The sequence below is a fragment of the Sparassis crispa genome (assembly GCF_003851025.1).
Source record: "Sparassis crispa DNA, contig_000002F, whole genome shotgun sequence".
Lineage (NCBI taxonomy): Eukaryota > Fungi > Basidiomycota > Agaricomycetes > Polyporales > Sparassidaceae > Sparassis > Sparassis crispa.
Genome location: NW_020939749.1, coordinates 1,597,983 through 1,611,384, shown reverse-complemented (window position 1 = coordinate 1,611,384; position 13,402 = coordinate 1,597,983). Strand labels below are relative to the sequence as shown.

The following is a 13,402-nucleotide window of genomic DNA, read 5'->3' as shown; positions in this document are numbered from 1 at the left end:
AGCTACCATGGCAGCTCGTATACCTCGCTTTGTTCACTACTGCCAGGTTTTCCAAACACCACTTCTGCGCAAGGCTTCTCCCTCGGCTCGAACATCATCACAATATTGAATAAGGTTGCAATACGAGCCAGACCACCCTTGGCAATATCGGGCACACAACATATTGCCTGCGGGGAGTTGACCGAATCCGAGAAAACTCGATCACGAAGAAGAGCCGGATTTACACCCTGAGGTAGACCTTCGCATCCTAAGTCTTGCATTATATTCCCGCAAAGAGAGCGCGCTCTTTTCAATCTCATAGGTGAACCTGATAGCCATGGGGGCTCGTCCACGAGGTTATTCTCGAGGAAGTGGTTCGTGTGCACGATGATACCGTTCCTGTCTTCCTTGAGATAAACACCTCCACGGGGGGATAGCTCAAGCCCACGTCCTCCATTGGCATCTGCTATGAGGATATGTTGGCTCGATGCCGCACCGCCAAGGCGTTCGATGGCCGCGATAGCTGAGTCAACGGAGTCATGCTCAAGAGCTATGCGCAAGAGTAAATGAATGGGAAGAAGGGAAGTCGAAGTCGGAGATGCACGAATGGCGTTCAAACACACACCGACGGATGCGGAATTGAACCCGATCTTTCCAACGATGCCAGGCTGGTGAGATTCGGAGGGTAATCAGCAATAGTATTACGGAACAGGTTCGCGCGCCAATCACCTCAATCACCATCCAGATGGAGGGCTTTCCAACCTGCGTGATGTGTGCCAAGGCGAGGTTTTCACCGACTGACGTCCTCCAGTCCCAGTTCTGCGCGAGCAACTGCTTCCCAGAACCTCTCATATTCCACGCGAGGCTCGTGCAGCCGTCATCCCATAGTCCCAGAGCAATCTCACTTCTGGAATTAAGGGCGACAATATCCAGAAGGCCGACGTCGGTGCCACCGACACCGTCCGCAATTCCACGCATCTCCTCAAGGAGTTCCGGTGCAAGCGCAGCGATGATCGACCGGTATTGCGCGGCTAAACCCAGTACTTTCGGCCATTCAAACTTGCAGTTTTCTAGGAAAATATCACGGTATATCTCCAATTGACTATGGATTTGGGGTGCGAGAAGACGGCCGTGCGCCAGCCCAATCTGAGAAATGATTTAGTTTCTGGCGCCAGAAACCGAGCAAGAGCGACGACAGTACCTCGTACGGCGAACCGCTGAGCTCGACCCTGGGCACGGTGGGCCGTGGCATTATCAGCGTCAGAAAGATACCGACGGAAGCAAGTCAGCATGTTGGTTTTTATGGAAGAGGAAGCTAGCGGCAGCCTGAGGGATGGAGCGATTATCTTGGGTCACGACAACAGATAGCAACTGTGGGAGCGAACTACTGCATTGGGAGGATACAGCCTCGTTGATATTGCCGGCGAACGGACGGAACGGTGCGTCTCAAATACTAACTCCCTGCTGCGGGCTGCACACTGTTTCTCTTCAGAGATTCCCCCGTATCTAGGCTAGACTTTACGCAGAAAATCGGTGTCGTTGTATTACATTTACGTTTGACGGGTGAGCATCCAATTTTCGAACTCTCCATAAAACCACCGACTCTGATTGCCACCAGCCAGAACTGCTGGCAGATTCAGGCTGCGCCCTTCTCATACCCAACCGCTATCAAGGGCTGTAAAATTGTCATTCTGGCGCCAAGATGGTCCTCGAGCGAAAGCGGTCTCATTCTCAGGATGTCCCCATGCTTCCTAGCTCTTCCTTCGCCACGGCGACCTCTAATTCCTCTGCCCTACCGCGTCAAGCCTTCAGTGCTAGAGGTGTAGTTTACCCACCCAATCGTAGTTCCTCACCTCCAGCTTCCGCGTACTTTCCGCAATTCTCGGGAGACCACCACCAGGACCTTGAGCCAACCACTGCAGAAGCTAGTGCACACTTTGCGTACAGTACAACCCTTCGCAGACACCATGTTGAAGGCATCCCAACTCCAGGAACTGCTACTGGTTTCCCGTCGTTGGACGAGTTGCGCTCCGTAGCCGCTACGGAAGGTGCCGCAGGACTCTGGCACCGCACTGTTGGAACTATTTCCTCGTGGTTTTCCCAAGGGAGAGAGGGTTACGAAGCGCTGCCAGTATCGAAGGAAGAGACGAAGGCGACAGCATCCTCTCGTTTTGCACACTACACTGCACAAGTGAGCAAATTGGTTTCTCGTGCGAAGTAGTTCCAACCATTGTACAGGATACCCTCGCTCACTTCGGCACTTCTCCCTCAACGGGTCTTTCGTCTGCCAGCATTGCTGGCCTACTTGCGACTCACGGATACAACGAGTTTGTTGTATCTACGCCAGAGCCACTTATTCTCAAGTTTGCAAAGACGATATATGAAAACCCTCTTATATTACTTCTATGTGGAAGTGCATGTGTGAGCGTTTTCATGGGAAATACCGACGACGCCGTGAGCATAATCATAGCTATCATTATTGTGTTGACCGGTAAGTCCACCATCTTCTATTGATGTGCGCACTGCTACGTTTGTGGATGTGGGCTGCAAGGCATTGCTATGTGATGCCTGCAGTCGCTTCCCTCAAGCATATGCAGTGTGTGATCTCACAATCGTGACATGGTGGCGTCAAGCTCACAGCATTATAGTTGGATTCGTACAGGAACAAAGATCGGAGAAAAGCTTAGAGGCTCTTAACAAGCTTGTTCCTCACCATTGTCACCTCGTCCGGTATGGCCGAACATGTTGTCCTAACTTTTTCTCCCATTGACATCATCGCAGTGATGGCAGCACGCTCCACGTGCTTGCCAACGAACTTGTCCCTGGCGATATTGTCACCTTTGGAACGGGCGACCGTATACCAGGCGACGTGCGACTGCTCAGTGCACAGGACCTCGAGATAGACGAGAGCAGTCTGACTGGAGAGACAGATGCTCGCCGTAAGGATGTCGACCCCTGCATACCTGTATACGGTGCTTCCGGTAACGGGTATGCAAACGGAAATGCAATCACGCATGCAAGTGAGCCGGTCGCATTGGCAGAGAGGTCGTGCATTGCGTATATGGGCACGTTGGTCCGAAACGGTGTGTACCGTAGAGACTTGTATTGCGTGTTGCTCATCTGTTGTCCTGCAGGTAGAGGTTCGGGTGTCGTCATTGCAACGGGCACGGAGACCGAGTTCGGTGTTATTTTTTCTATGGTGCAAGATGTATGTGGTCATGCACCTTAGCCGTAGAGTCATTCCTGATCGAACGCCTGTCACTAGGTAGAAGAAAAGCGCACACCTTTGCAGCGTAGCATGGATGAACTAGCGAAGAAGCTCTCTCTCATTTCATTCGGTATTATTGGGGTCATTTGCATCATTGGAGTGCTTCAGAAACGGCCATGGCTTGACATGTTCACCATCGGAGGTACGTTCCGCACTTGGCTCTGCAGAGTCGATATATTAACAGCGTTATCGAAGCACAGTATCTCTCGCAGTGGCTGCGATACCCGAAGGTCTTCCCATCGTCACGACAGTCACTCTTGCACTCGGCGTGCTTCGGATGGCAAAACGCAAAGCCATCGTCAAGAAGCTGCACTCCGTGGAGTCGCTTGGCTCGGTCTCAGTTATCTGCTCGGATAAGACTGGTCAGTGCACATCATGCACTTAGCAACATGCACCGGTAGGCAGAATTTTATTAATACACTTGTACTTCTGCAGGTACTTTGACAAAGAACGAGCAAACTGTGATTGAGCTCTACGCCGTTGACGAGACGGTACAGATTGATCCTTCCGCACCTGTTGCGCCAGCAGGTATCTCCCATGCCACGAGGAAAACGCTTTCCATCGGATGCCTATGTAATAATGCATTACAGAACGAGGAAGGAATATATGTCGGGCATGCTACGGACGTGGCTTTGCTGAATGTGCTTTCTGTGTTTGGGATGGTGGATCATCGTCAGGTATGTCCCACCTCCAGCATCTGTTCGGCTGATACATAGCTTTGGTGCAACAGGATTTCATGCGTCAGTCTGAGCTATCATTTAATTCCGAGAGGAAGTACATGGCAGTCAGTGGCGTTCATGTATCCTCCACAACTGCTCCCAATGGCACAACGATCAAGGAAACGAATCGCGAGATGTACTACATCAAGGGTTCTATCGATGCCATCCTTGAACGATGTAAATTCTACTATGTATCTGACGAATCTACTCCTGCGCTGGACGCTAACACGAGGAACGTCGTGCTGTCTCAAGCGCAGAAAACAGCCTCCCGCGGTCTTCGTGTCATCGCAGTTGCATATGGCTTCGGAACTGTCGAGGCAGCCAGCCGATCTAGTAGCCGGTCATCTATGTTACCTGCCACCCAGGCGACTCCTCCGTCGACGCCTCTACCTACCATAGATAGAGAGAAGTCGAAGAACAATCTCGTATTCGTCGGCTTCCAGGCAATGCTCGACCCCCCACGCAAGGGCGTCGCTGACTCCATCGCGCTTCTCCAGTCTGGTGGCGTCCAGATTGTCATGATCACCGGAGATGCAGAAGAGACTGCGCTGTCGATCGCTCGTGCGCTTGGCCTGCGTGTCGGCTCCGGTAGCTCTGGTTGTTTGACAGGCCAAGTGATTGACCGCATGACGAAGCAGCAATTGAAAGAGCGTGTTGGCGGTGTCAGTGTGTTCGCACGGACAACACCGAGGCACAAGATGGCTATCGTGGAAGCATTCCAAGCGAGAGGAGCGATTGTAGCTATGACTGGTGACGGTGGTATGTATGTTTCCTTCCTAGTGTCTTAGGGTGAAGTCTCACGGTACTGGTGCAGTGAATGATGCGCCTGCGCTGAAAATGGCAGAAATCGGTGTCTCAATGGGGAAGAGCGGCACCGATGTTGCGAAAGAAGCAGCAGATGTTATCCTCGTGGACGATAATTTCAGTACTATCTTACCAGCCGTTGAGGAAGGTGTGTTGTCTTTGTTCCTTCCTCGAAGCACGGGGGGCTAATGCCCGTTCGTGGTTCGTCATCATAGGGAAATCTATCTTCCACAACATTCAGAATTTCCTCTCATTTCAGCTGAGCACCGCCGCCGCCGCATTGACACTAATCACGCTCAGCACAATGTTCGGCTTGAGCAATCCTCTGAACGCCATGCAGATCTTATTCATTAATATTTTGATGGATGGTCCGTTTTTCTCCATCTACATGCTCGCCACCTCTAGCTGACAAGCTATCAGGTCCGCCAAGTCAATCGCTGGGAGTAGACCCTGTCGATCCTCAGATAATGCGCAGACCGCCAAGAAGAAAAGACGAACCAATCATCAGCAAGCGCTTGCTGTATCGCATTATTTTTTCGGCAACCATCATCGTCACTGGGACGATGTCTGTCTACATGTACGCGTTGTCTGACGACCACGTGTCAAGACGAGAGCAAAGCATGGTAGGTTGTGGCAGTTCGAAATCGTCTGCCGTCGGTACTGACATGATCGTCAGACCTTTACATGCTTCGTCTTCCTTGACCTGGTTTCTGCCGTGCAAAACCGGGGACTCTCGTGCGGGATCATTCAGAACCGGATGCTCGTCGCGACTGTCTCTGTATCGTTCCTGGTCCAGTTGGCACTCATCTATGTGCCCTTCATGCAGAGCATCTTCCAGACAGAGGCTCTGGGTATAGTGGATCTGGCGACGCTGCTAGGTTTAGCAGCAGTATCAATGGGTCTGCATGACGCTCGGCGGAGATATGAGCGGTCTCTGAATGCCTCGCTCACGTACGCCAATGTAGCAGAGGAGATGGCGTAACTTACATGTGACGATATTTATGCTCATTCCATTGCGGGATCCGGAAGTCATCAAACACTCACCGAGAGCATGCGTGCATTTGGGTCTCACGATATGTGTACGAGCTGCAAACGGTGAAGGGCTCTAACGATGAGATCTCGAGAGCGAAAGCACACAGTTCATTGGACAAGCAAAGCTCACTACACAGCACAATATTTGCGAAGCGAGATGCATGTGCAGTGGCAGAGTATCAACGATCTGCCCTTCGGAGACTAGGACAACTTGCCAGCGGCAGGAGCTAAGGTGCTCAAGTACGAATCTTAAAGTAGGAGAAAATATATGTACATGGCAGACGCCCTTTGAGCAGCATTCATTGAGCAGCATTCAGTAACCCCAATCGAGATCCTGTATGTCGGAAATCACTGGCCCTCCAGGGGCAGTGTCGTGGGCATTGGACTCCCGGCCGGATACAGCTTCCACTCTCAGTCAAACCCTCTTCCCCTGGAGTTGCGGCAACCATTTTGCCACTACGGATCCCAGCCTGTCAAATTCTGACTTCTCCACCGGAGTATGAACGTAACCACCAGGTGCGGTCGCCCCTCCGCCACCCGGGCCAGTTGCCTGTCGAGTTGCTCCGGTTGCATGTGGACACTTGGTTCGATACGCTGCATGCGGACGCTGAAGTGGATACGCTGCAGCCGAGAGTGCACGGAAGTGATCTTCGACAGGATGGTGGTTACCCAATCCATCGAATTCTCCTGACTGATGAGAACACTCTTCAGGTGCAGAGAGACCAGTCGAGGATTGCATGAGAGATCCAGAATGTCTGCGTATAAGTCCTTCCTGTGCGGCGGCACTTCGTCGATGGTCAGTGCTAGGTGTTCCATGTTGCGCCCAGCCGTCCGTAGGAGGCCCTGGACATGTGCCGCTGCTCCTTCGTAGACGCTCAGCCATGCAACCTCGAGCCGGCGAAGGTGCAACACGAAGGGCCCGCGCGATGGCCAATCTGTCATCAGCAGTGAGGTGTGTGCCCATGAGGGTATCGATGGTGATGCTTTCCTCGCCCACAGAGTTTGGAGGGATATTGAAAGACTCGGAGTACCGTTCGACTAGTAGCCCGCGGGTTACGTGAAGAGCGGATAGCTTCGGAAACGAGCAGACTATGGCGTAAAGATGCTCCGCCATACGAAACGAGCACTGGCAGAGGTGGAGGGTTTTGACATTTGGAAAGAATTTCCTCGGAAGGTCCGGTATCACCTGCTCGGTCATCTCTCCAGTATACCAACACCGGAATGTGAGGTCTTCAACTCGAACGAACTTCTGCAACAACGCAAGGTGCTCGTGATTCTCCGCGTCTCCGCTTTTCCGGTAAACGACGAGTTTTCGAACGTAAGGCGCAAATCCCGGGAACTGTTCAAGACGGCATTCGAGAAGCGCCCACTCTGGTCCAGATTCGACGAAGAGCGTGCGGAATCGATTAGTACGTGCCGTATGGAGCCAGTCATTGCACGTCAAGCTACAGCCTGAAAGTGCGCGAGGATCGTTACAAATATATCCAATGATCTCGTCCCATATTTCTAGAGGTAATCTTCGTGCGCTGGTTTATTGAGACACCATGGTCGACTCAACGTCTCCTGCAACAGCGTCGATTGAATCTGCGCACATTTCTTGCCAAAGGAAAGAGATATGTACCTGTCTGATGCATCGTGATCACAGATTGCGTCAAACGCGACCTAAATGGCTCGCACTTCAAATTGTCTTTTCTAACAAGCTGCATAAAAGACATAAAAGACATGGGTTCCCGGTCAATATCCAAAAGCAGGGAAATAGGTGAGGGTGCATACAACCAGGTTCGAAGCCAGAGAGTGATTGATTCGAACTACGGACAGATGTCGTGATCTGAGACAGAGTGAGCCGCCCGGGCGTTCAGTAACATCTTTGCTAAGAATGGCAGGTGAGTTGGAACGGTTAGACGCTCGGACCACGACACAATCCAAAGCACGACCCCTCTCAGCATAAAAACAGATCTAAGAAAGAATACAGTACTAGTTGACTTCTAACTGGCGATCCCAAAGTCATATTTCTACTCCATCCTCCAAGTGTCTCATTATTGTGATGCTTGTATCTACTACTGCTGGTGAAGATAGACTGTCTGCTGGTACAACATACATAGCATGGACTAAGCATCAAAACTAGACATACACGCAAGAAAAACTCTATCTACCGAGATGGATCCACATACCGTACATGCGCAAAAGATGGGGTGATATGGATATACAGCAAACCGTCCGACCGACACAGCAGAGACGAAAAGACACAAATGCAGAGGAACATCGACCATTCCGCGACCAGGCTAGTCCACAGGAACAAGAAAACTGGCAAGTGCCCAACCGATGTCGCCCGTGCGCAGGCGTACCAGTAGAAGACAGTCCTCGCCATCGTCCACGTACAGTGGAAGTTCTGGATGTGTCGAGGGATGACCTGCTTCCCGAAGCACCTCAAATTCATCGTCCTCACGGAGAGTGAAGAACGGCAGGCCTTTGTACGAGATACCCGGCGGCGGTAAGCAGGGATGCACCACCCGGCAGGAGTACATAGCGGGTGCCTTACTCCCGTTGGTGAACGTAGCGGCTTTGGGAGAGGGCGAGGGGGATATGTTGGTGACACTTATGACGGGCAGCGAGGGCGAGCGGCGATGCCGTGAGTTGATGGATGACGCGGGGCTTGGGCGGAGGGTGTCGGTCAATCGCCGCCGAAAGCTTGGTTTTCGTGACGGCCGGCCGCGGTCGTCATCTAGCAACGTCTCAGTGACTGAATAGATTGTTGATGTCACATTATGCAAGCTGCTGCTCGCACTGACGCTGGTGCTCTCCAACGTATCGATTATGCGTCCATGTGAGGTCGACTTTTTGAGCGCTGTCGGAGAGGATATGGGCATGCTTCTGGTGCGTGAGTACGCAGGCTTGTGCAAGGAGACCGTTGATGCACCGTATACGTAATTGGCCTCATCTGGGGCTATCTCTGGCGTGAGCTTGAGCGATCTAGTCGATTTGCCTGACTTCTTCGACCGTAGACTCTCGTTCGACGGGCGGCGCTCAAGCTGCCGCCGCCCAAGATCGATAGAATGCGTGCTGCGGCTCTTCATGCTAGCGGGGGATGCAGCGAACGAGTTGTGCGACGGGCTGTGTGGTATATGTATGGGCTCCAGCGCGGAAAGCACGGATGATACGACGACAGTCGAGCCCGACTCACTCCACATCTCGAGCGAGCGCGGGCGGTCCTTGCGCTTCTCCGGAGTTGCCTGGCGGCGTGGCGGTCGCACAATGTTCAGCCCACCGACGGCGCCCTCGACCTGAGCAAAGCGATTCCACCAGACGCTGACCGTCTCCGCCGCGCCCGCGTTCATCTCACCCTCGGCCTTGAGCGCATCCCACAGCTCGGCCCAGCGGTCGCGCACATCGCGCCAGAACATCGCCTGCCAGTTGGCGAGCTGCAAGATGCAGTGTGTCATCCCCTTATTCAGCAATGCGATATATTGCGGCAATTCCGCGAAGAGCTGCGCACGGAGAGCCACGTAAGACTGCGAGGCTTCGAGGAGCTGCGGGGGTGGACGTGACTTTGACACATTGAGGTTGAGCAAGCCGTAATGGAGTGGCTCAAGCGTGTGCATCGCCTCAAGCAGACGGAACGGCGCAAGTGTAGTGTCCATAAGAGCTGACAGCTGCCTGAGTAGCTTGTTTTTGATCACACCCGCGAGGTCGTTGCATGTAGGTAAGAGCTGGCTGCTGATGACGGTGATGAACGCATCGAAAGCCTCGGACTTGATGTCCCGCGACATCCAGATGATACGCCCGAAGCACTCTGCCCACTCAAACAGGTGCTGCATCACCCCACGCACCGAAGCAGTCCAGTCCACTGTTTCCTTGGCGAGCTTCTGGATGAACACCTCGTACCGCTTCAGCTCCTCGCCCATCTGCACGACCTGCTCCGCCTCTTGATTTGCCTCAGCCCCCTCCTTCGTTTTCTGCGAAGAGCTCCGCAAGCTCTTCATCCGCCCAAGACTGACAGAGGTTGCGACGCCCAGATTCAGGCCCTTCTTCTTCGGCTTCGGCTCGCTCCCTTTCTTGGTCGGCGAGCCAGACGCAACACCCGTCAATACCTCCTTGACGACCTCGCGTCTCCGCTGTCCCTCGTTCACGTCGCGCGCGACCTCCTCCATTTTCTCCCGCGCCAGCTTTAAATTCGTCTTATCGCCATGGGAATCGGGGGTCTCGTCGATGATCGCGCCGAGCAGGAGCGAGTATTTCAGCAGCCGCTGCACGGGCTTGATGAGGAGCGATGGGAGGTCCCACGCGTGTGTGAGGCTCGACGCGAGCGTACGCGTGTGCGCGAGGTACGCGATCAGGGCGCGCGTCTGCGGCAGGTTATTGAGATGCTCGAGTGCGGACGGGTGCTTGGTGATGTAGGCCTTGTAGAGAGGCTCCAGCGTGGGGATCTACGGATCGTCAGTGCACACATAAGACCGCGTGAGGAAGGGAGCCCACCGTCTCGAGGAAAAGTGCGCCGACATGGTCCTCACCCGTGCCGCCGTCAAGGGCAGCCCCAAGGGCCTCTTCAAGCTGCTCGGAGAATGTATCCGCAAAGACGGCAATTTCGGAGACATTAGTGAAAATAATTCGTGAATCTTCCCGTGTCATCGGAGGAACGGGAGGGACCGCATTAGATGAGCCGCTACTAGAGTCGGATGCTGTGGAAAGGGTGCGCGAGGATGAGCTTGATGATGTCGGAGGCGAGACCGAGGACGCTTGGAACGGCGCAGGTTGGCCTGAACACGGATAAGTGAGCGCCAGCAGTAAGGCGAGCATGTCATACCTAGTGCTAATGGGATGTGTATGTCGCGGATCAAAGCGAGATCAGAGGCATACGCGCGCTCGGAGGAGAGAAGCTCGAGGAGGGCGTGGGTGCGCTTGGTGACTGTTACGGGTGCATGGAGGAGTGACGACGCGGTGGATTCTGCGTCAGCTTCGCGGTCGTCGTCCTCGATCGGAGACAAGCAACTGGATGTCGAAGGATCCGGTGTGATGGGTAGAGGCTTGTCAGGGGTTTTTGAGCGAACTCGAGTAGTTTCTGAGAGACCGGTGAAGGAAGCGAAGCTGCGGGAGTGCAACAAAGGCATGCTGAGCGAATCTGGCTGGGACGAGCTGTGAGTAGAGCCTGCGGAGTTGGCGGGGGGTCTGAGGGGGGACCGAGGGGGAAGAGGGGGCAGCGAGGGCGCCGTGTCTGGAACGGCTGGAGGAGCTGGAGGAGCAGAGGGTGAGCTGAGAGCGTCGGTGGAACGAGTAGTACCACGGTGGAAGGTGGACGGTGGATCCATTATGCCCACGCGGCGGGAACGAGGCTCGCTCACGGTCATCTTCTTCGATATATTCTCCAGCCCTGCATCCAATTCTCCCGAGCCTCTTCTACCCAGGTCAACTTACCACACAACGCTGCAGCCTGCTCCGCGCCTCCGAAGCTGGCGAGAGGAAAAGAACACCCAGTTTTACTTTACAGCCGCGATCCGTGAACAAGCAGTGCGGTGGGACGGAGCAAGATGCGTACACGTGAACCACTCGTGATCCACACGCTCCGCCCACACCGACACCATTTTCCCGGATATCATCTCCAGACTTCCAGTTGCTGATCTGTGCTCTTACAGCAGAGTGCTTTGGTGGCCTCGGCAGCTACCCAGTTGCCCTACCCTATCCATTCAACGCCTCTGCGCATCTACACTGTCCTGCTGCTTCTACATAGAATTCTGTATTCGATTGACCGTGAGGTGTATGCACCGCATTCTCGTCACTTCCCACCGGCAGAACCAACTCGCACCGAATCCAGATGGCAGGTCAACGGAACAGGAGGTAAAGTTGTGTTTGTACTGAAGATGTTGTCGATACATTGTTCCTCGACGCGAACGTCAGTCTCCGGCATGGGGTTCATGGCATGCGCGGCCTCGAACGGAAAACGATGCAAGCTGTCGAGCGCGAGGTTGAATTTTGCTGCAAGGTATGATCCATTACAACAGGTGGTGCGGTCAATATTTGAAGGGCAGAACGTCTACCCCCCATTTCCCGCAACTGTCATCTTTCCAACTCTTTAGTTGCATGGTGATATGTTAAGTAGCAACGCAGACAACAAATCTCTTACTTAGAAAAAATGATTGCCGTTTCGCTTTGCTTCTTCTTCCCGGACCAAGTGCGCGGTAGCTTGGCCAGAACAACGCCTGCTCATCTTAGCCTCAAACTACAACCAATACAGGACTCACAGGCCAAAGGCAATAACCAGCAAAGCACGATCCGACGATAAGGCACAAGAAATGCTTCCGCGTTTCACGTGAGAAGAGACCGCACATTGCCGGCGGAACGTGCCAGTGTACCTGGCGATGGGATCTGTGCTTTTCCACGCTCGCGTTCCTGATGTGAGCATCTTCAGCCGAGTGTGCACATCGCTCCACACAGACAGAAAAGTTGCTGCGAGACGAGGGAGCAGAGAAACTCACAGTTGAGATCCGAGCGGATGAGAGATGTCTCAGGAATTGTCCCGCCCGGAAGCAAATACGATAAGTTGATAGCGCCCACGGAGAGATCTAGCCAAGCTGCAGGGCCTGACTTTGGCGCGTCGCCGTGCATGAATAGATGAAGACGCGCAGCCTGCAAACCGGTGACGGAGAAGGACCCAAGCAGAGAGTAAGGAATCCTGGACGTTGGAGTCATTGAGGACACGGGACGACAGGCGGACGGATATAACCAAGTAGTGGCAGGCTGGCCCTCTTTGGTTGAAGCGATCTAGCGTCCGGCTGTTCTGGAAGACGTCAGACGCGGCGGGCGGCCTCTTGCAGCTCCTGATGGCACGGCTATGGTACTGAGGTCGCGCACATTGAGGAGAAGAGATGGCGAAGCAGGCAGTATAGTCGCGCAAAACACAATGAAAGGACGAAGGAAGAACGAAGATGAAATGATGAAATGATTACTTGTCCAGAAAAGGGTAAGTTTGGAGTAAGGAAGCAGTAGCGCTTGCCTTATGAAGCAAGTGTGATGATAGGAATAAATATATTTCGAAATAAGGTTTCTGGTGACGGTTGGCCAAAGTTGCCAACCCGCGTCCTCCTCACGTTCCCATCCAATCTCCCACCATCCAACTCATATACAGCATTCTACATTACCCCCTCCCTCTTGCGCGCTTCCCTTCAACCCCCTTCACGACTCACATTGCAGCACGCGACATTAGCAACTAACATAACACACAATTACCACCCTGCCCTCGCAGCGGAAAGCACACTAGCGCCAGAGGACTATCACAGACAAAGCCATCTAGATTTTTACTCATCGTGACCCGGCACACTTCGTCTACAGTCTCATGAGCACAGCATCCCCCACTGCCTTCCTTCTGTGGGCAATTATCTCCGTCCTCGTGCGTGTCTTATTCTTTGTGTGCACAAAATAAGGCTCACCGCACCATGGCAGTTCCTCACATTTCTTATCTACCACCTTTGGAGCTATGACCGCTTCAAGTGTCTGCGGTGGTCGGCGGGGCGGCAGCCCGGCGCGTTTAAGCGCGTCATGACGGTAAGTTACGCTCCGCATCTAAAGGTGAATGTTCAGACGTGCTTGGGGGCTAATTGTGCATTTTGGA

At 53.5% G+C, this 13,402-nt stretch overlaps 7 protein-coding genes across 7 annotated transcripts; 4 read left to right on the top strand and 3 right to left on the bottom strand.

The window, feature by feature from the left end:
- Positions 1–2: 2 nt before the first annotated feature.
- Positions 3–1,231, bottom strand: SCP_0305360 (Acyl-coenzyme A:6-aminopenicillanic-acid-acyltransferase 40 kDa form; the record flags this gene model as incomplete). The annotated part of the gene is made up of 3 exons (XM_027755928.1): positions 3–647; positions 709–1,125; positions 1,181–1,231. The coding sequence occupies 3 exons, from the start codon at positions 1,229–1,231 to the stop codon at positions 3–5; spliced, it is 1,113 nt and encodes a 370-aa protein (XP_027611729.1).
- Positions 1,232–1,681: 450 nt separating this feature from the next.
- Positions 1,682–2,200, top strand: SCP_0305350 (hypothetical protein; the record flags this gene model as incomplete). Its single annotated transcript, XM_027755927.1, has 1 exon — positions 1,682–2,200. One exon carries the CDS (start codon positions 1,682–1,684, stop codon positions 2,198–2,200), a length of 519 nt encoding a protein of 172 aa, XP_027611728.1.
- Positions 2,201–3,983: 1,783 nt separating this feature from the next.
- On the top strand, positions 3,984–4,754 carry SCP_0305340 (hypothetical protein; the record flags this gene model as incomplete). The annotated part of the gene is made up of 1 exon (XM_027755926.1): positions 3,984–4,754. The coding sequence occupies one exon, from the start codon at positions 3,984–3,986 to the stop codon at positions 4,752–4,754; it is 771 nt and encodes a 256-aa protein (XP_027611727.1).
- A 773-nt stretch (positions 4,755–5,527) lies between these two features.
- On the top strand, positions 5,528–5,752 carry SCP_0305330 (hypothetical protein; the record flags this gene model as incomplete). Its single annotated transcript, XM_027755925.1, has 1 exon — positions 5,528–5,752. One exon carries the CDS (start codon positions 5,528–5,530, stop codon positions 5,750–5,752), a length of 225 nt encoding a protein of 74 aa, XP_027611726.1.
- Positions 5,753–6,258: 506 nt separating this feature from the next.
- SCP_0305320 (hypothetical protein) lies at positions 6,259–6,744 on the bottom strand (the record flags this gene model as incomplete). Its single annotated transcript, XM_027755924.1, has 1 exon — positions 6,259–6,744. One exon carries the CDS (start codon positions 6,742–6,744, stop codon positions 6,259–6,261), a length of 486 nt encoding a protein of 161 aa, XP_027611725.1.
- Positions 6,745–6,904: 160 nt separating this feature from the next.
- Positions 6,905–7,258, top strand: SCP_0305310 (hypothetical protein; the record flags this gene model as incomplete). The annotated part of the gene is made up of 1 exon (XM_027755923.1): positions 6,905–7,258. The coding sequence occupies one exon, from the start codon at positions 6,905–6,907 to the stop codon at positions 7,256–7,258; it is 354 nt and encodes a 117-aa protein (XP_027611724.1).
- Positions 7,259–8,084: 826 nt separating this feature from the next.
- SCP_0305300 (hypothetical protein) lies at positions 8,085–11,144 on the bottom strand (the record flags this gene model as incomplete). The annotated part of the gene is made up of 3 exons (XM_027755922.1): positions 8,085–10,226; positions 10,276–10,556; positions 10,604–11,144. The coding sequence occupies 3 exons, from the start codon at positions 11,142–11,144 to the stop codon at positions 8,085–8,087; spliced, it is 2,964 nt and encodes a 987-aa protein (XP_027611723.1).
- Between the last annotated feature and the right edge of the window lie 2,258 nt (positions 11,145–13,402).